Genomic DNA, 20,535 nt, shown 5'->3' on the forward strand with positions numbered 1-20,535 from the left:
AGGTAGCGGCTTGACAGCAGACAAGGCCAGGAGGGAGGCAGAAAGTGAGGGAGCGAAAGACAGCAGCAACCAGCAGCACCACAAGCCTGCAGTTCCCCATGTGAACAGAGATAACATCCAGACAGTTTTGTTGTCAGTTGAAAATATGATCTCTGTAGTGGACTGAAGGCACCATATGGTGATATGTTTTTTATGGCGCTGACGTGAGTGATGGCTCACTCCTAGGATCTGGATTGAGCTGGATCGACCCGTATTGAAACTCCTCCCTCCTCTCAAAAAGGCTGATGGACTGTTTACTAAGTGATAAATGTGGTCGAATGCTGCAGAATGTGAGATTTAAAGAGGCTTGACGTAATCCCTGACATGATTCCTGTCAAATATTTACATGTTGTTTTTCTTTTACCTCTTCTTCTGACAGGTGGAACAAGCCCAGGGTTCCCGCTGAGCTTGTTGACACCTTTATTATTACTGCTGTACTGACATCAGTTCCTGTCTGTCTTTGTTTCTTCCTATCACTCTTTCACTGTAGGTGAAAAGCCCTACAGGTGCCCTCATTGTGACTATGCAGGCACTCAATCAGCTTCTCTGAAGTACCACCTGGAGCGCCACCACCGTGAGCGACAGAATGGAAGTGGCCCCTCAGCCAACCACCCTCCATCTTCTGAACACAAGGATGACCACACCAAGAACAGCAGTAGCAGTGGGGTCTTTGCTCGACCCGATGTCCTTCGCGGGGTCTTCAAAGGGGTGATGCCCTCTGGTCTTGACTTCAGAGGGGGTCAAATGCTCCCACACCAGTGGGTACCACCAGGAATGCTCTCACCCAGAGACAGAGACCGTGAGAGGGAACGTGATCGCCATGGCCCGGGGTCAGAGCCCACTTCGGAGAGCATGAAGTGTCCTGAGGGTCCAGCCTCTGCAGGGGACAGTCCAGCCAGCTTCTCCGACCTGGGCCGAGCTTACCAGAGTATGGTTGGAAACGGCGTCAACTTCCAGGGCTCCCTGCAGGCTTTCATGGACAGCTTTGTCCTCAACTCCATGAAGAAAGAAAAAGAGATGAGAGAGAGTCAGCTGCATGGCCAGCACTTTAGCCAGGAGAGTGCCGAGGCCAAGAACAAAAGAGCCAGTGAGGCCAACCAGGAAGAGAATCCCACCAGTGACGTCAAGCCAGCTGAGGGTGGCCGCTCCCAGTATGAGCCTCTAGATTTGTCCGTTAGACCAGAAGCAGGGTCTCTCCCTGGAGCCTCCATCACCATCCAGGACAATGTCGCCTGGCATGGCTGCCTCTTCTGCTCCTTCACAACTGCCTCTGTGGAACTGATGGCCCTCCACCTGCAAGCCAACCACCTGGGTAAAGGCAAGTGTGGCCCAGGAAAAGATGCTAAGGAGCACCTCCTCGGGGAGCCTTCCCATGCAGGAAAAGCTACTGGCTTGGCTCCACCACCACCAGGCCTTCATCATCACCATGAGGGAGCCCCGTCCAGGGACAGAGAGACTGAGTCTGGGGAACTGAAGGGACAAGCAGGCTGGTCCAACCATCTGGAGCAGCCCCCGCATGGAGCCTCCATGGGCACATTCTCCAGTGACTTCTACAAGCCCTTTGGTCCTGTGTATGATGGCTCTGCTAGAGGGCCTGTTGGATTCCTGGACCAGCAGCAGATTCAGCCCAGTGGTATGGGTGGTCAGGGCCCCCTGGACGATCTATCTGACAAGGCATCCTGCAGCGAAATAGAGGCATCTGAAGAACATGGCGGCCAGTCTGAAGAAGATGAAGTAAGTCGTGACAAATCACTGACTAACCCCACTGCTACAGAGAGGCATATGGGTTCTGATGATGAAGAGGAGGCAGAGGAAGAAGAAGAGATGGAGATGGGTGATGCTGAGGAGGAGGACCGTGGATCCATGCAAATGCTTCCTGAATCTCCATTGTCAGGGAAGGACATCCAAAGATGCAAGCTGACTATGGGCCCCCAAAGCTCTGGCCTTTCTCCTCCTCAGCCTCAAACCCCTGAGAAGCAGTGGCACCAGCAGCAGACAGGCATTGGTCTTCTCTCCCCAAGCGGTGGTCTTCCTGGCTTGGTGAAGCCTGATCAAGCCCACCTGGAGCATCAGATGAACATGCTATCTGTGCTGCGGGCATACAGTTCAGAGAACCTCGCAGCGTTCAATGGAGGCCTTGGTGGCAGCTCCAATGGAGGAAGCAGTGGCAACAGCAGCTTGAAAAGAAATGACCCCTCTGGTGAGTATGACAACATAAAGCCCTGTTTTAGTGTCATACATCAATGAACAGTGACTTTAAAAATGGCTTAATGTTATACATACACACTCTCTGACAAGTAAACACATGGTATACACTGCATTATGAGCAACACATTATCACTACAGCATCTTCTATTTCTTATTTGTGAAGCAATTACACATTGAGACATTTGTTCAATGCTCCCCTCTTTGTCAGAGCTGCACCAATACACAAACTCTCTAAAGGGGCAAGATTTGCTTTTGAGTGATTTCAATCTTATTTTGGGCAAGTTTAGAGACCATCAGGATGACAAAGTAACATATTAATCTTTATTATATTGTCATTTTACAAGAGCTCCAGTCCCACCCTCTCTCTTTCCCTCCTCTTTCTGGGAATAAGGGTATCTGCTTTGGAACAGACCAGGAGCTGATGGTCCCTATGTCATCTCTAGCTCACAGAAACTTAACTATCTTAGCTTTCATAAAGGCCTCTCCCAAAAGCCCATTACTTTATAAGAGCCCGGGATCTATGGCCTTGTGAAAAATGATCTGTCATCTTTCATGATTCTGCTAAGGTTACTGGTGCTCCTTGAGACTACTGTGTTTCACACTGCCCTTTCTGAAAATTTGGTGATAAAAAGGAAAAGAGAGTAACTGTGAATGAAAAAAGAGAGTAAATCTCTAAGAACTGAATTTGTAGTTTGGTTTGGGCAGCTGTAGTAGAAAGTGAGTGGGTACCACAGCCTTTAGATGTCCTTTTTAAGGCAATTTCTCACAGCTGAGATAAAAGCCATAAAGGTAATGAAACATATGTATCCTTCATTTTCCTTTTGTTCTTAATATATTATTCATTAAGGAGACAACTAATTTTCAATTCTGGAGTTGAGACCGGCGTTCTTAGCTTGGTGCTTTACATTGGTGTTATTACTTGTACTCGGCAAACATAGAGGAGCAAGGCAGACATAATTTTTTTTTGCTCCCAGTAAAACAATCTTACTGCAAATAGGTGTAGGATTAAACAGAGGGTTTAAACTGGCACTGCAAGTATTTTTAAAAGACATGTTTTATTGAGCTGCTTCATTCTCACAAATCTTAATACTTATTGTACCTTTAACTTAAACTATTCAATCCAGTTAGGTAATGTTGTGTATTGTGCTAATCACTAATTTATCAACCGTGATTTGGATGAAAAAAAGTCTGTATAGGTCTCAGTTAGTTATTTTAGTAGTATTTATTTTATTTTAAGTAGTTATTTCAATATAAGCTGTCTATAGGTAGGCTACTACATCTGGCATTTTTTGTCTAATTACCAACTAACACTCACCATCAGCTGAACTAGTCGACAGTGTGAGTCAGTAATCTGGAGAAGGAAAAAAGGCTAAATATCTAGTCATAACCTTGGAAAAACATAAAAAGTCAAAAAGATGAACAATATTTGTGCAGCTGTGTTAAAGAATTGAGCATCTTTCCACCATGACGGTTTGAAGTTACAATAGAAAGGAATGCATTAGTCCGTTTTCCGTCTTCCATACAAGAGAGACTATAGATCCAATAGAGAGACAAGTGAAGTCTCAAGACTGCCATGTGTTTCACTTTCCCCCTTCAAAACTGTTTACATTAACAATTAATGGTGCTTTTGACCTTTCAATTATGGAAAATATGTCTGTCATGGAGGAACCTGTTGCATTTTTAATATTTAGAGGAGGTCATTCACTTGGCTGAAAATGAATGCTAGTTTTTTGTCATCGTAGTGAATGTATCGTATTATAATATCCTTCTTTAATCAAAGGCATTTGAAAAGTGCCCTTGTGACGTCTTCCTCTCCTGCTGCTGTGAAGAGGGACTGACCTTTAGAGATAAGGCTTTGTCTACAGAACAAAAGTTTTTTTGTTTGGCATTTTTAAAGCATGACTCCATCAGTTTGTCGCTGGTGGATGCTGATGTATACGCTGTGACAGTGTGTGGGCATGTTTGAGTAATACATACAGTTAAACCATTGAATGACCACAAGAAGAACTCAACAGACAGTTTATTCTTTCTTTTCTGAAGGGAATGTGTTAGTATTACCGCTGAACCTGTTCTACATACTTTCTGTGCATGTGTGTGTTTGTGAAAGAGAGATATTGACACCCGAGGAAGATACTCTGCTAAACTAGAATATGCATGCATCCTTAAAAAATATAAGAAAAAAAAAACAAGCAAATATTTATTTATAATAAAAATATATATTTATTATAGATCTGGCAGCCTTTTTTCCCTTTTATCCCCTTGGAACATGCATGCTTAGAAAAAAAAAAGTCTAGCTTTATTTTTTTAAGGATGTTTAGATATTTTTACTGGAAAACAAGACAGATATAGTTGTTAGTACTGTGCATATATCCCAAATAAAATACAAAAACAGCACTTTTTTTTCAGATATAAAATACCATACAGGTGGAACTATCTGATCTGGAGTATTTTGTGCTTGGGTCTCTTGTACAAAATTGAGTGAAACACATTCTGCACAATTCCTTGGGGCTGGGCATAGATGAAGCAAAAATCCCTCAGAAAATTTAATTCAGGGCAAAATACGATTATCTGAAGTGGCTTGGCATTAGGTTTGTATGCAAATAGCGCATAAATCATTAATATTTAGAAATCTCAGATGAATATGCTATGCCTTGACATCCGGGATGGAATGAATGAAAGTCATTTTAAAGTGACACCCTCATTATTATACTGCTTTTATAAGACAAACACATTTACCCTCACTTGCATGCCAAGTGTCTTACATTCATAGCATTGCAGAATAACCCTCTCCAATATTTAAACACAATGCACTTTTTCCATAATTCACAACAAATACCAGAAAGCTAAAACTAAAAAGCTATTTCTTTATAGCCAACTGAAATTAGATGGAAATCATTAGCGTTAAGATTCTTATTATTTGTAGAAAAAAGGCCTAAAAAAACAACATTGCATATATTAATCGTGAAGTATATCTACGATGTAGTGCCAAGTTCTGTCAGACACCTCAGACTGTGTGTAGTCTAGTGGATTAGCTTTGTATTGTTCACATTGCTTAATGGCCTTGTTCCATTGTGCAAGGCAGCCATTGTGTAAGTGTATCACATAATCAATACTAGGTCTGTTAGTGGCATATCTTCATCTATACATTGCACATGTCTCAAGCATTGTGCTCTTTGTCTGTCTTTCTTTTGCTCCTCTTTGTCTTCCCCTTAATTTAACAACATATCATCACAAGCTACGCGTGTTATAATAACCACACATCAGTCCTGGTTATCAGCGGCACCTGTGCGAAATGTTGTTAAGGCCAGCAGACAGTAAAAACCTAGCCTTCAACATTTTTTTAAATGTTTGCTGGTGCGCTATAAGAATCAAAACATGTCACCAGAAAAAGTGCTTTCATTTATTGTGAAGCACCACTTACAGCAAAGAAAAAAAAAAAAAGGAAGAACGAGAGAAATGAGATTATTAGTGTCCTTTCCGTCTGCCGCCATCACTCTCACCAAGCTTTTTTCGCACACTCTCTACCCTCTCTACTCTACTCTCTTTTTTTGTTGTTGTTTATGTTTTCATTGTCGCGGTCGTCGTAGCTTGCAGTGTAAACAGTTATCTTGATTCACCCGCGCTGTCTCCATTAGCCCTCGTGAAAAATGGCCACATTTAGATTTCTCACAGGAGCAGTTGCGAGCGCATGCTTGTAGTACAGAGCGCAGTTACCCGGCCTGTCTAAAGTGTGTGAATTTTCATCTCTAACCCTGCTTAATAGTATAAAGTGTGCATCTGTGTGAGTGTCTGAGGCCCTAGATGGTGCTTAGGAGCCCAGGTTTCAGATGTTTACCGCTAAGAGCTGTCCAGCCACCACCGGCAATCCAGTTTTACCACACAGTCAAGACATTCCTCAAGCCACGGGAAGAGAGCGAGAGATGAACAGGAAAAAAAAAAAACATACGTATAGAGAGATCAGACTTGAAGGACTGCTGAAAGAGGGGGCTGCTCACCCCAACCATCCTAGTTCATAAGGCCATGACACCCCCTGGTGGAAAAGCAGTGAACCCTGTCCCCATTCACTCCAAACCACTCAATGAGAATGACAGATGATCGGAGACAGAGAAAGATGGAAGGAAATAGGGACTGAGTGTATGAAAGCGAGTGAATAACTGTAAGTCAGAAAAGAGATGTATGCTTAGGAGGATTGGTTTATGTCTTTCCTTTTCTCCTTCTATGCAAATCCCTTTGGGTTTATCAATTTACAATGTGTCCTCCTTAATATGTCATGGCAGACTTACAAACTCAGAGTAAAAGAAGCTTTTATAAACGCTGCAGTTAAAGAAGACGTGTGAATTCCCACTATTTTTACTTGTTTCATTTTAGCGCCTGTCTGCTAGCCTGTGTGTGTGTGTGTGTGTGTGTGCATGTTAGCGTGTATCTTGCCCAGCAGACAGGAGTGGGTAGTTAAATGTAAATGGTGTTTAGTCACCAGTGGCCAATTATCACTGTCAGGAGGGTGTAGGATCAGAGCCTCTCTTGGGCGGGTCTTGACCCCAGTCTGGTGTGGGTCAGAGAGAGTGCACTACTTCCTGTCTTCTTGTCAGCCTTAAGTTAATCTTTCCCCTCTTTCCCCCATCCTCGCTAACTTCTTCTAACTTTATATGCCTCTCTACCCCTCACTCTTTCTCTTGTTTTCAATCCGTCTCTCTCCAGTGAGTGTGGTAATAAAGCACTCGTGTGAGTGTGTGTTGTTCTCTGACCAGGTTCTATTATGATAATTAAAAACATATGGTGCCTGCAGTGCGCACAGTGAACCCCACAGATGTAAAGGAACAGACGCGACTTGTGACTTTCCTTTCATACTGAGGAACATGATGATACGGCCTCACATGCTTGCACACACATTGCACTTCCAAGTAAGTAACATTTAGTATAGATCAGATATTTCTTGTTCACTGTAATATTCCTTTGCTCTTATTTTCAACAAAAAAATGAAATCACATTATATACTTCAAATAACATAAAGCAGCAGTTGTCATCAATGGACAAAAAGTGACAAAACTTAATATATAATGTTTAGATATTATTATTATTATTGTTATTATATTTTTAAATGATGATAATATATATATTTTTTTTATAAAATTATCTGAAATGTAATTAAGTATGATGATTACAGATAATAAATATATAACCTATAACACATAAATTCTTACACTTTCAAAAAAAAAATTTTTAATATGTTTTTACTTAATCTTGTAAAAAAAAAAAAAAAAAAAAATCTGTACTGTCCATGACCCAATCAGAACAGACCTGCGACCCACCAGTTAAGAATCAATGCCATGCAGTGTGCAGTTTTCAAATTCATGAAATATTTTTCTTGGAAACACAATTTACTCCACACACAAACACACGACTGCATGTCACCTCAATGACATGCTCGTTTACCACATAGCAATTACTACTAAGTAATTATTGCGGTCTCCTAATTTACGGACAGCTAGAACTATTAGAAACGCTGAGCGCGGATGAGAGTGAATATAACACAGAACAGACAAAACATCACTTGATTTCCCTTTTTTTTCTCTCACTATTTGCCCCTGACTTCTCCCTTTCGGTAAAAAGAGATCTCCACACTTTAAAAGCGGCACGGGATGAAACTTGGTAATTGCCAGTAATGCTGTCCTCATCAGGTGGCTAATTAACAGTAATATGGCTCGTGTTAGTCTGCTAGCATCCACGCAGCCCCTGCGTTCGGGCGACCGCGGAGAGGCGGGAGAACCCGTCACACTCTGATGATGCGTTCGGCCCGAGGGTCGCCTGGTCCGTGTTTTATTCACACTTAATCCCTCCCCCGGGAGCGCCGAGGCCCTCCATAATCTTTAGCTCCTTACCATAGAAAGTCGGGGCCAGAGAACCTGCGACGAACTGGGATGTAACGTACGACTGGTTTGTAAAAGACTCTCAGACAAATCATTCATCTCTGACAGATGATGTTTAACCTGTCACCGGGAGTTAAATGCTGTCAGCCTCCGAGCAAACGGTTGTGGTACATTTAAGAGCTGTCAAACAGTCTTATTACAGAGTAAAGGTAGACTCTTGACATGACACATCAGGCTCAGTTTCTCTGAGCCTTGTCCCACGCTTCTCCGTCTCGGAGCACACTGCCGGAGGGAAGCGCTCTCACAATGAAAGACTGCTCGCTCTCTTTCGCTCTCCTTGGAAGTCTCTGAGGTGACAGACAGTGTTGGTGCATCTCCACTTGTTCCATTGTGTGGTGTGTGTGATGAAGGCTCGTCGGGTGAAGGCGAGGTGCTATTTCACATGTTCAATATTACCATTTTAACTTCAACCTAGGTGAATTAGCGCCTTGTCACTCAGCGACGCAAATTCTGGTTTCAAAGAGCAATTAATTGTAAAAGCTGTTGTCAAGCCCACTGGATAGTACCTGTTGCTCTCATCCAGCAGCTGTGCAATCTCTAAAAATATTTTTCCTGACGCTAATTTACTCCGATATCAACTTTGGCGGAGCTGAAAGCTTTTGAAAGGCCTCGTAATTTCACTCTCTTTCACTCCTGTCTCGTACCTTGCTGACGTACAGTACAGTAGGCTTCGCCGTTTCCAGCGTGGAGAAAAAGAACGAGTGGTCGCAGAATAAAGGATCGGGTTCCAGTATGACAACAAAGGCAGAGAAATATTCAATGCTAATGACAGCAAAACAATTATGCTATTCATAATATTAGACAGAAAGAAAGATCTTGTTAGAGAAAACCTTGGGAGAGGAGAATATGAAGTGTTCTCACTGGCGCAGTAATCATGGCATGCTTCCATTATTTTTATTCCCCTGTAGCCCACTATAGTTTGCATTTAATGACAGAAACCCTTAAGCTAATACTTAATAGATTTGCTACTAGACCCAGAGTTTTTTTTTATTTTATTTTGGTTTTGTTCTCCTCACATATTTGATCTAATTTCTTTGTTTTTGTTTTGTTTTGTTTCTCCGACTTTGTTCAATTGGAGGTATTCCTCGTAGCTGTGCTGCTTGCGTTCCCCAGGTGCCCTCAGATGTGACGAGCTGCTCTCAGAGGGATTGTACCGGCAGAACAACACTTTGTGCCTGCGCAAGGGCACACCTCACATACACACAATATAATGATCATGCTTACACACAGCGTATGACATACACTCCAAACGTAATGAGAGAATATGCCCCGACTCCGGCTGGCAGGCGCTGGAGTTAAAAAAAGAAAAAAAGCACAAGTATGTCAACTTTTATTTGCTCCTTTATTCCACATCAATGGCAAACAACGCGCTAAAGTTAATAAAACAAATACAGAAAACACAGTCTGGCTGAGGCGGAGGCAACAGGGGTGTGTTTTGAGAGGTCGTGTAGCAATTACAGACAAATCTGTCGGAATCTTCCACGTACTTCTAGTTGCCTCGCAAAAGAAGAGCCGGTCCAATAAGACACATTTGATTTAGACTTCAAATAAACAAGGGTGGAAGCAAAGTTCCTGCAAATAGAAGGAGTGGAGGAGCGACATAAAAGAAAAGCATTGCATGAGAAATAAGCCCACATTATACCATTAGCTGTTAAAAAATGCACTTAATTCCTCTGTAGAGATGGAAATAAATCGCACGAGCTCGAGCATTGTTCCATGCAAATCCCATCGAATGGATTTAAGATGGCGTATTGTTTATTAGGGAAATATGGGGGGAGGTAGGAGAGCTGCTGTTCTAATTGCAGTAATTTAATCAGGATTAGAAAGGTTACCTGGATGAGGCGGCAGCGCAAGGACACTGATGCATGTGGAAAGTAAAAATGCACATTCCGCGCCATTGATATTGTCTTTTGCGTTAACGAATTTACACTGCATTTTGCGCCGTCACTCTTCTGTGGATAAATAAACAGAATGTTCTATTGTTTCCCTTCCTCCCCCCTCATCTCTCTCTCTCTCTTTCTGTGTATGTTGCTCTCTCTCTCTCTCTCTCTCTCTCGCAAGCCTTGCTAAATAGGAAGCAAAGAGAATCCATTTTAATCAGATTAATAACTTGGTTGATCACATATAACCTAATTTTCATTCAGTGCTGCCCTTGTCCACTGAGTCATATACGGAATGACCTTTGTGTCGCCACTGTGACCATAAAGCACAGTAAGTGCCATTGTGCTGTCAAAAAAAGCTGAAGATGTTTTACATCACCGGAAAAATTTCATCTGTCATTTTTCTTCTACAAATGCGATGCCCGTTCCACAAAAGGCCACCTTCCGATTGAGGGCCATTAGGTCGGGACTCGAGTTTCCCAGGGTTTAGGAGATGGGAACAACTTTCCTCCTGCATTCACAGTAATGTGAATCGTCCTTTTAAAACAGATATGGTTACATATTAGTTTTGAAAGGTACAGTAACTGCCTCAGCTTTAGCTGTCTTCAACAGTAGGCCTTTTGTGTCCACCAGAACTCAATAAGTGGCCTGTGATCCCATTTTAGCTTGCTCTCGCGCACTATAACACACTGTCTGCGTGGAGAATATTGCGATTCGAGCGCGTTTGAGGCTGAATGATGGCTGATGACAGTTACGAGGCAAAGTCTGAAATCAAGCTCACCTTTTGCCTGCCTGGGTTTGTTCTCGAGTGGTGTTTCTGTTACTTTCAGAAGTTATTTTCTATTCCTTCATCAAGATAAATCTCAGCCTTGATTTACTGGTATGATTAGCCGTTTCAAAGGAAATCTGCTGAGATTTAATTATACACAGAAAGAAGAAGAAAAAAAAGAGAGAGCGAGAGAGTCACGGACACACACACATGCATAGGCTTTCAGTCACACAGCTCCACGCACACAAACAGGAAATATGAATGAAATATTTATGAAGTGGGCTAACGACTGCATGCACCCATATGTTTCAGCCTAACAGCAGTTTACAGGCAGTTTCTAATGTGATGAGTTTCCACTGAAGCAAAGAACACTGATTTACAAATTATATAGAACACAAAGAGGAAAGACAATGATAATAATTATTCATATTAATACATTTTATTAAACATTTTGCTCCAGCAGTTTTGGAAACAATTCTTGCATTTATCCGTGATAACCGCCATTATTCTTTCTTTTGATTAGTGAACGAAATTCCCTGCATTTATGTAACAAGTTCTTTGTTTCTTTGCACTTCCTTTTGAAAAACTTGTTTTGTTGTTTAATTATCAGTTCTGGAGTCGCACACCACTAGAGGATGAATTCTCGGCATGATTCATTGGGCAGCAATTCTTGTAAAATCAGGCCTAGCGTGCCTGTTTCCAGAAAATGTAAGAACTTTATGGGTTATAGGTTTTATGAAAGCCAGCATGCAAAAAAAAAAAAGGGGGGGGGGATTAATCTGAGGATTAGCACCATACTTTAAGATAAATCTTTTTTTAATATGAAATCTCATCCCCACTTATTCTGGCCAATCATTCTTTTTGCACTCTTTAGATTACATATTGTGTCTTTTTTCCTCACTCAGTTTAAGCACACAGCTTTTTTTTTTTTTTTTCACAAACACATTCTTCATGCTGTAAAACTCAGAACAATGGATGAGCACATAGCTGTGCACATTAATGCTTCTGTAAATGGAAAGACAGAGAGAGAGAAAGAAAACAGATAAGCAGAGCTTGGCTGCCCCCTCCCATCCATGTCATCCGTCTATCTATGTATCCTTCCCCATGGAAAAAAACAGGGGATGAAAAAACACAAAAACAATAAAAAGCTAACCAAATCTCTCCTCCTCATCGTTAAATCCTGGCTGATCAGAACGCGCCAGACCCTAACCGACAAACATCATAGACTGTCTCCAGTCCCTAATTGACTGCACAAGGATTGGTCACACTTTTTAAGTAGCGTTCTGTAATGGATTTCCATGTTGGTTGCGCTTTTAACTGGCGCTTCAAATGGAAAGAAAAATGTCTCTTTATTATCAAAAAACAACGGTTCTTTCTCTCCCCTCTTTCTTCCTTGTTTTCGGTAAAGATGATATCAGCCACCTCCCTGTTTGTATTTTTTTTTTTGCAAGGTCAACCCAGGCTGACAGTTGACAAACGATCTCAAGATGGCCACATCATCTGTCCTGTAATTTTTTGGGGGGAGAAAACGATAAGATGAATGCCATGTATCATGTTTTCTCTTTTTTTCCCCTCTCTTTCCCTCTCTCGATTTTACACTCAAATCTCTTATCGGCTTATGAAAAGGACTGTTAAGCAGGTGAAACAGAGATTTCGTTCATGCTTGAAAGTTGTCTCCGCTCTCGCACAGGCCAGAGACCGGTTCAAATCTCTCCGATCTGGACTTATCCTGTTTCTGCATCTTGGCACGGCGCAGGGATTCAGTATTATAGACAAGCTGGTCATCAGATGGGAGTTGGGTTTATTTCTGTGTCCCCCCCCCCACCACCTCCGTTACCCCTCCCCTCTCGCTGCCGTCTCATCCAAGTTATGTCTCATTTTTTTCTACTGGACAGCTCCGACAGAATGCCCGAGAACTCGATGTCCTTGAGAACAGAACAACTTTTCAGTCTAATACTTTGATTGATTATTTTTTTTTCCCGTTGTTGTTGTTGTTGTTCTCTTGCTTTTCTCTGACCGTCTTCTTCATTTTTCCCTTCCCGAGATCATTATACGTATTTATGCTGAAATCGTTGGGGGAGGGGGGGGAGGCTTCAACTTCAACAATGACGGCCACTTTGACAAAACACAGAGTATGTTTTTAATTACCTGGATTTTTTAATGTTGTTGTCATCTCACAGAAAATACTGCTCTTGTTCTGATGTTCCTATTATGTTCTCATTTGAATGCCTGCTCTCCGCAGGAAGTCCAACCCCCCTCCCCACCCCGCATCACTTCCAGCAGCCCTCCAGTGTTCACCATTTCTAGTTTTTCATTATGCCTAATTGCATTAAGAGACATATCATAGTGGAGCGAGAGAGAGGTAGAGATGAGGTGTCATCGCTTTCTAAAACACAATTAGGCAACACCTCATCAGGGGCTCTGCCTGCCTGCGGTTGACAGGTGCGTGAACGTTAGCGGCGGCGGCGTTGGTGGTGCACGAGCCACTGTGCGTGCTTGACAACTGCTCGTCAAACGGTTGACAGACGCTTTCCTGAGAGCCCGATTGGCGGCACAATCGATACTCGATGAGGTGTGGCGAGTGAACCCGGCGTTTGAGTCCGTTTTAGAAAGGGGTCCTTAACGCTAATGAAGCCGTTTCATGTGCGTCTTCCCTCCCTGTTTACTTCCAATTTTTCATCGGACAAAATGAAACGGCTGCTCGTTAATTTGAGAAGCAACATTCAGCAACTTTTATCAAAACCGGGAGAACAGGGAGATGCTGGGAAGCAGTGGTGCAGAAGTTTTAGCGGGGGTTTTGTTTTCGTTTTTTTTCACCTTGTTCTTTACGTGGAAGAAAAATAATGCCCTGCTGAAGCGCGGATTGTCATTGTGAACGTGTTCCTATTTCATCTAAAACATGATGACGATGATGATGACCAGAATGATGATGATGATTAATGAGAGTGATGGCAATGATTACACACATACAGGAAGAGTGTTTAGCGTGTCAGCCATCTGCCTGATTAAAAAATCATCTTTATCGTAGTATCCTCTCACACGGCCTGGACAGAAACAGATGAAGCAGATAGAAAGAAAAAAAATAGATGCACAATGTGATCATGTTTCAATTGACACCTTAAGAAGAATTATGTACTGGGTTCTTTAGAAAGGTATTAGCCTGATGCGGCATATTTGCTCTGTGTTTTGCTCTGAATGCACTATTGGATATTGCACCTTCGAGCTGACACTCGGAGACAAAGCCTGGGGAAGAAAAGTAATGATCACATATAAATATCAATATGAAAGCAAGAGTCAGTGCTAAAGACGACGTATAGCTATTGATGTTTGAATAACGGTAGTGTCAGGCGATGAAGAAGAGAGAGGTGGAAAATAAGGAGAGAAAATATAATGCATTCATTTTTTTTTTTCAGAAGGACAAAAAAAGAGACAGAAACGGTTAATCGAAAACACTCCAGAGGCATAAGAATCAAGCTGAGGCCGAGATAAAAACATAACCGCTCTCTATGCCTTGTGAACAAAACCATAAATAAATATATAATCAGTTAGTATTATGCAGGTTTGCTCTGAGAGGCATTATCTGTCTGGCGTTGCCTTCTCAAGTAAAAGAACATTTGACAGTGCAAGTCCCTGATGACAAAAAAAGAGAGAAAGTTATGACTTCAAAAGTGTTTACTCACCATGTTTTTTAATTTGTCTGGGCATATGCAGTTTATTTGCATTTCAAATACGCATATTTGAAGCAGGTGGTTTAAATGCCAAGATGCGAATTGATGACAATCACCTCTACCATAAGCGTCAAGGGAGCTGTACTCGCGGCTGACATTAAAACTAAACGAACAGCAGCTAAACAAACACATCGAAATAGAACTCTGTTACCATCCGCCCCGCGCCAGTGATAGCAATCCCCCCCCACCCCAGCTCGCATCCTCTCCACCCGCACTTATATTTTAATATTCATGTACATTTAAATATCAGCTGCTGAGAGAGAGAGAACGTAAATACCTCACATAAATCTATTCATCCATGAACGGCATCAAATGCCCCCCCTCCCCCCCCCCTCCTGGCCGTCGGTTCCATCGCTTCCATATTCATTTTTGTAATTTACAGCAAATCCAATAGCTGTCAATCACAAATTAAAAACTCCAAATTTACAACAGGGAGGAAACAGCTGCTTCTACATTTACAGCAAGACCACTCTAAAATATTAAAGACATGTCACCCAGCTCTGTGCAGCCCTACATCTGCGGCCATCTGTTTTCTATTAAAACATTACACCAAAAAACGCTGCTATTTCCATGCTTTTAGATCAGCACAGGAAAGCGAGACTGACAGTGTAAAACCTCCTGACGTGCTTAGCTTTTATCAACGGCCCTTTCAAAAGTGTCAGAATAAAAGGCTTTGAGTGGCACCCGATGTATTTGCACAAGTCGCAGACGGAGCGGAGGTCACATTTTAAGGGCCTAGTTGACGGCGAACAATGCCGGGATATCTTAAACAAGCCGATCTGTTGCTTTTCTTGTCGTTTTCTCACTCGCTCGGCCCTTCCTCCTGTGAAGCATAGAGCGGGTGTTGAAAAGAAATACGTTAAACCGAGTGATTCGATGACATTTGAGGCATCACCGGTGCAGCGAGAGAGCGAGAAGGAGAGCTTTTGAAAAGGCGAAGCTGAAATATTCTGTTACGGCGGAGCGGAGAAGAATTACGGTCAGTGTCAAAGGTAAACAATTACAACATTCTGAGTCACTTTTTGGAGTCGGGGCAAAAGAAGATCATTGCTCCCTCTCTAATAGGTAATTTCCTTTTGTCTTCAGAGCTGTATTTCACATGTTGCCTTCCACGGGGTGGCCCCTTCAAAAAAAAAAAAAAAAAGAATGAAAGGAAAGAAAGGAACGAACGTGCGCTTGGCGCATGCATCAGAATTTCAGATGAGACGTTTTGTTCGCCATCTAGAACTGCCAACTCAGAACAGTTTGTTGGTGGTATGTGGAAAGAAAGCCTGTTTGGCAGGCAAAAAAAAAGGGAAACTTTTTCATAAACTTCAGGGTGCATGTAGAATTTTATTGTCTAATGGAAACAAGATTAAAGGACACTTAATTTCAGATCAAATTCACAACGATACCTGCCATTCAAGTTGTTAGAATATCCTTGTTCTCCCCGCGACAGAGATTCTGTGATTAACAAGCTCGCTGTTTTTTCTCTCACCCACCATTTAAAGGAAAAAACCCAGAGCTCCCGCTGCTCCGAGCGACATCTCTCCCCTCACCGCCGTCTCTTCCTTCCTCTCCTCCTCTTGTCGTCTATGGCAGGAGTCACAGGTGTGTGACAATAATTACACATACACTCAGAAAAATAATGTCATTTCTCTCCATTTAATAAGTTAGCAGTAAAATGCAGAGGGGGAGCGCACAGGGAGAGCAGGCTTAAATCTTATCTGATACCAGGGCCCCTAACTCAATCATATGGCTCTTAAGAACAGGACACGGGCAGCTGGGGCTCACTAATATGCATGCAATATGTGTGTAAAACGATACGCTTTAATTTTGAGCCCACTTTAAGAAGCAACAAAATCTGTTTATACGTGAGACATTTAAAAAGAGGGAGGAAAAAAAAATAAAGCTATTTAACTCCCTCGTTCCCGCCAAGCTGTGACATCTGTTTAGTCTTTTCTTCATCCCTCTGCTCCGAACGCTCAATCCCAGGAAGACGGAGTTTTTAAAAACCCACTTTTCCTGCCTGCTGTTTATGCTAAAGCTCAGCGCTTTGAATCTGCGGAAACACAAGTTAAGAAAATGATGATTGCGCACGTTTATCTCTTTTCCTCTTATTAGATGAACTTTTGCTGTTTTCGGATTTCAGTTTTCGCTCGCAGGCCATCAGAAAGACTTCCTGTTGGTACTGTAATTGTGAATTAAGGCCCGTTCACGCCAAGACAATAGTGAGAGGATGCGAATAGTCCACTATAATGCCACCGACATATTATCGTTGAACTATTTTTCTTTGCATTTCGAAGAATGCTAAAATCATTGAAAGCCAATCAGAATCCACCCGATTGTAAAGAGCCCAAGCGAGTGGCAGATTACATGTTTCCAGAGTGTGTTTATAATAAACAGAACAGTATTGTTCATTTGTCTGGATGCTAATATAAAGTAAGTACTGTTATAATTATCTTTATATTTACTGTTCTTGGTGTCGAACACATGTTGTTTCCTCAACACGTGTTCCATATAATATTTTCATTCATATTTCAATCTGAACAATTTAACACACTTCATTTTTAGCAAATAAACAGCAGTTTCCTGCCTTTACTTGAAGCAGCCTGTTTTACGTATGCGAGTCAAGGGGCTGGTAATTGGTTGGATGAGGCTGTTGGTGTGTATGCGTGTATATGTGTCGCCATTGGGCTCTCCCAGAAAGCAGGAAGTGTGAGCGAGAAGAGGGGTCTTTGGGGGGAGGAATACGGGGAGGAGGAGGAGGAGGAGGAGAAGAGAGAGAGGAAGGGGGTTAAACTTCAAAAAGCCTCTGACACATGCTGCCGCTGGCCCTGACCACTCCACAGATGCTTTTGTTCATTGCCTCTCTCTCAGTTCCCCCTCACTCTCATTCATTCCCTGTGTCTTTGGTGATACGCGCCGAGTACAGATATCAAAGTCGCACTGTCTGTTAAGACTTCAAACTGGGGGCCCCGTCCGTCAGCCCCAATCATATCTGTGCCCCGCTCGCAGACTGGAGTGGAATATTTGATCTGTCCTCTTCAGGAGGATCAACAATCAGACGTGAGGGGGCGGTGGGGGGGTGTTAGGACTCAGACGTTCGGGAAGGGGGGTGAAAACGGCCCACTTCACTTCACTTCAGTCGCACTACAAAGAGTTGAGCCACGGACGCTAAAGGGATAAAGAGAGCTTTGCTCTTCAGGATCTCGCGCCGTTGCATTTTACCAGCATTTGACATCTGCTTTGAGACCGGCAATGAGGAGATAGAGCCTGTTACTGTACAGAGACATTTACCGAGTTCTTTTTGTGGTTGTTTTGGTTTGCTTGTACTTTAAGACGCCTGCAGTGCAGATTATTATGGCATCTGATGGCATTATCTCAGGCCTGTCCATCTGTCCATTCAGTTATGACTATTAATAACCCCAGACATGTGTCACATAGTGTACTTAGTTCTTAAATCCCTCGTCTGTGAGATCAGACTGTATAATTACCTATCCCATTAACGTGGGAGACTCGGGACCCTGCATACTCACACTGACCTGCGTAGGAACAGCTGGGACGGTGCGTTTAAAAAAAAGTTTCATTTATGTTAATCCCAAACTGTATGAGTGTCTTTATTCTGTGGAACACTAAAGAAGATATTTTACGAATTTTTCAGCTGTTTAATACAACACTGGACACTGACTTTTACTGTAAGGTCTTTAAAAATATGTTCTTCAGAAGAAAGTAAGTTATACAGCAGACATAATTTTATTTGTTGGATGACCTTTCTTTTTCCTGTTGAGTGCTTCACTGAAAGAAGCCCATTGTGTTTCCATGAGATAAATAATATAGTTAATTCATTTAAAATGTGACTCATTTATTAATAACGGCAAAGAGAAACTTTAAATCTTGCAGATTATATGTTGAAATCCTTCGGCATGTGGCTGTGATCCTTACAAGCGATGCCAGTCTGTGATTGGCTCTCTGTTCCTGCTTCCTGCACGTGCGGAGGGGTTCAGTTCCTGTCCCTCCGTGCAGCACGCCAGGGAGAGTGTACTAGGAATGAACTCTTTTTTCCATTCCTAATCACTCCATTTAGAGCCAGAGGTGAGAGGCCCGTCTGACTCACACATACGCACCTGCTCTAATCAGCCCTATATCCCTTAAGAGTGGCTGTCTGTACCCACCTGTGTTTGTGGAATGGCCACTTGCTATCAGTAATCGGTGTCCTTCCCTGTGGGTTTGATAATTCTCACACTCTCTCTCTCAACACTGGCTTCACATTCTACAGATGAATGATATGTGAAAGCATGTGTCAATGTGGAAGCCTTTAGTGTCCCAATGAAGAAAATAAAAAAATAAAAATAGTGGTGCAAAATCCATTTTCTTTTGTCCTATGAAAACCATTAGGTATGTTAGATAAACTATTCAACTTAAACTACTATATTGACTATTATCCTAACCTTAAATGAAAAGTAAACTATTTAGATACAAATCAAATGTCAGTTTTTGCCCAGTTTATTTTTGCCTTCTCTACTTTATAAAATAATTAAAATCATAAAGCTGACATTGTTAAAATGGTATTTAAACTATTGTGATGGAATTATTTTTTGTTAGTTAATAAATAACTTTAATTACCAACTTATGTTTCGTTTTGTCTTCTTACCAAGGTCATTGTTAGAAAATAAAGATCGAATTAATATTTTCTTTGATTTATTTGCAGTTATAAGTTTGTTCAATTTATCAATTTTATCAATAACTGCAAACCTCTATTTGGTCTCATAACCTTATTTTAGTTAAATATCCAACTCTGTTGAATAAGTTATGTGATTTTGTTGTTGATTTGCATTTTAATGTCGTTTTATTTTGTTTATATAATATTTTAGCTAGAAAACTGTAAAACACAAATCAGGAATTTAAATTTAATAGATTTAATTAGATTTGAATTTAGAAAGTAGTTTCTTTCTTTCTTTCTTTCTTTCTAAATGTAAACCTCAAAATAAAGAAAGAAATAAAAGCCATAGGCTTAACATTTTTCTATAAAAAGGATTAACTTTTTGTTTCTTTTTTTTCTTTTCTAATGGTTACACATCTATATTAAATGCCCATTTATTGAATATACAGTATTGTACTGATTCTGTGTAAGATCTATCTATCTATCTATCTATCTATCTATCTATCTATCTATCTATCTATCTATCTATCTATCTATCTATCTATCTATCTATCTATCTAATTTCTTTAATTATTGCTTCCACAAAGCTATAAAAAGTAATATCTTAACCAGTCAAACTTTTAACCGTGTCTAGTTAGAGGACAGAAGCATGATTTTACAGTATGTACAATCTGTGCTGAAAACACACTCCCTGATGAGCATCTATTTATGTATTTCCCTATACAGACTTTGATCATGCACCTAATTAACAGAGGAATGCAAACCCCATCACAGAAGGGAAGAGAGAGAGAGAGAGAGAGAGATGGACAGATATAAGAGAGACTGAGAGGAGACATGTGCAGGTCATATCATGGGCTTTTCTTTCAGCCTCTTACTTTTGGCCTGCAATAGTATAGAGTGCAAAAAGGAAAAGAAGCGGGACCAGTTATCTTCCGATTTCTCCCCAAGCCCTGTGACGCGGCTAAGTGAGCCTCAACTGACCAGAAATGATTTGCCTCTGTCTGTTAAACACGTAATGGAGTCATTTAACTAGTCAAATTAGAAGCTGCAGAGATGCCGCATGCTTCATTACTGGGTTCCAATGGGCACCATTTTACATTTACGTCAGGAATGATTTCAGGGCAAATTAATGTTTTTATTGTCTTACACAAATACACCCCCCAAGTCATAAAAGAGCAGCTCCCCCTGCAGGTCACTCAATATAACTGACTGAAACTAAAGTGAGGGACGTGCAGAGGACAGTGTGGACAACAAGATCAACTCTCGGATACATGTGATATTGTTTTAATTAGTTGTTTCACTCTAATTTTTCACATACGTTTTATCACTTTAAAAACGATAT

At 41.5% G+C, this 20,535-nt stretch overlaps 1 protein-coding gene across 12 annotated transcripts in view; it reads left to right on the plus strand.

Moving 5' to 3' along the window:
* The window catches only part of znf536 (zinc finger protein 536), a 180,038-nt gene that overhangs the window by 126,158 nt on the left and 33,345 nt on the right, over positions 1–20,535 (plus strand). For 11 of the 12 annotated variants that reach the window (XM_026267895.1, XM_026267906.1, XM_026267896.1 and 8 more), the window contains one exon: positions 530–2,239. In XM_026267895.1, the coding sequence (XP_026123680.1) occupies positions 530–2,239 (1,710 nt within the window). Of the gene's footprint in view, positions 1–529; positions 2,240–16,041; positions 16,142–20,535 lie in introns of all 12 variants that reach the window. The other variant, XM_026267903.1, reaches the window with a different exon arrangement.

Source organism: Carassius auratus, chromosome 7 (assembly GCF_003368295.1).
Source record: "Carassius auratus strain Wakin chromosome 7, ASM336829v1, whole genome shotgun sequence".
In the NCBI taxonomy this organism is placed as follows: domain Eukaryota; kingdom Metazoa; phylum Chordata; class Actinopteri; order Cypriniformes; family Cyprinidae; genus Carassius; species Carassius auratus.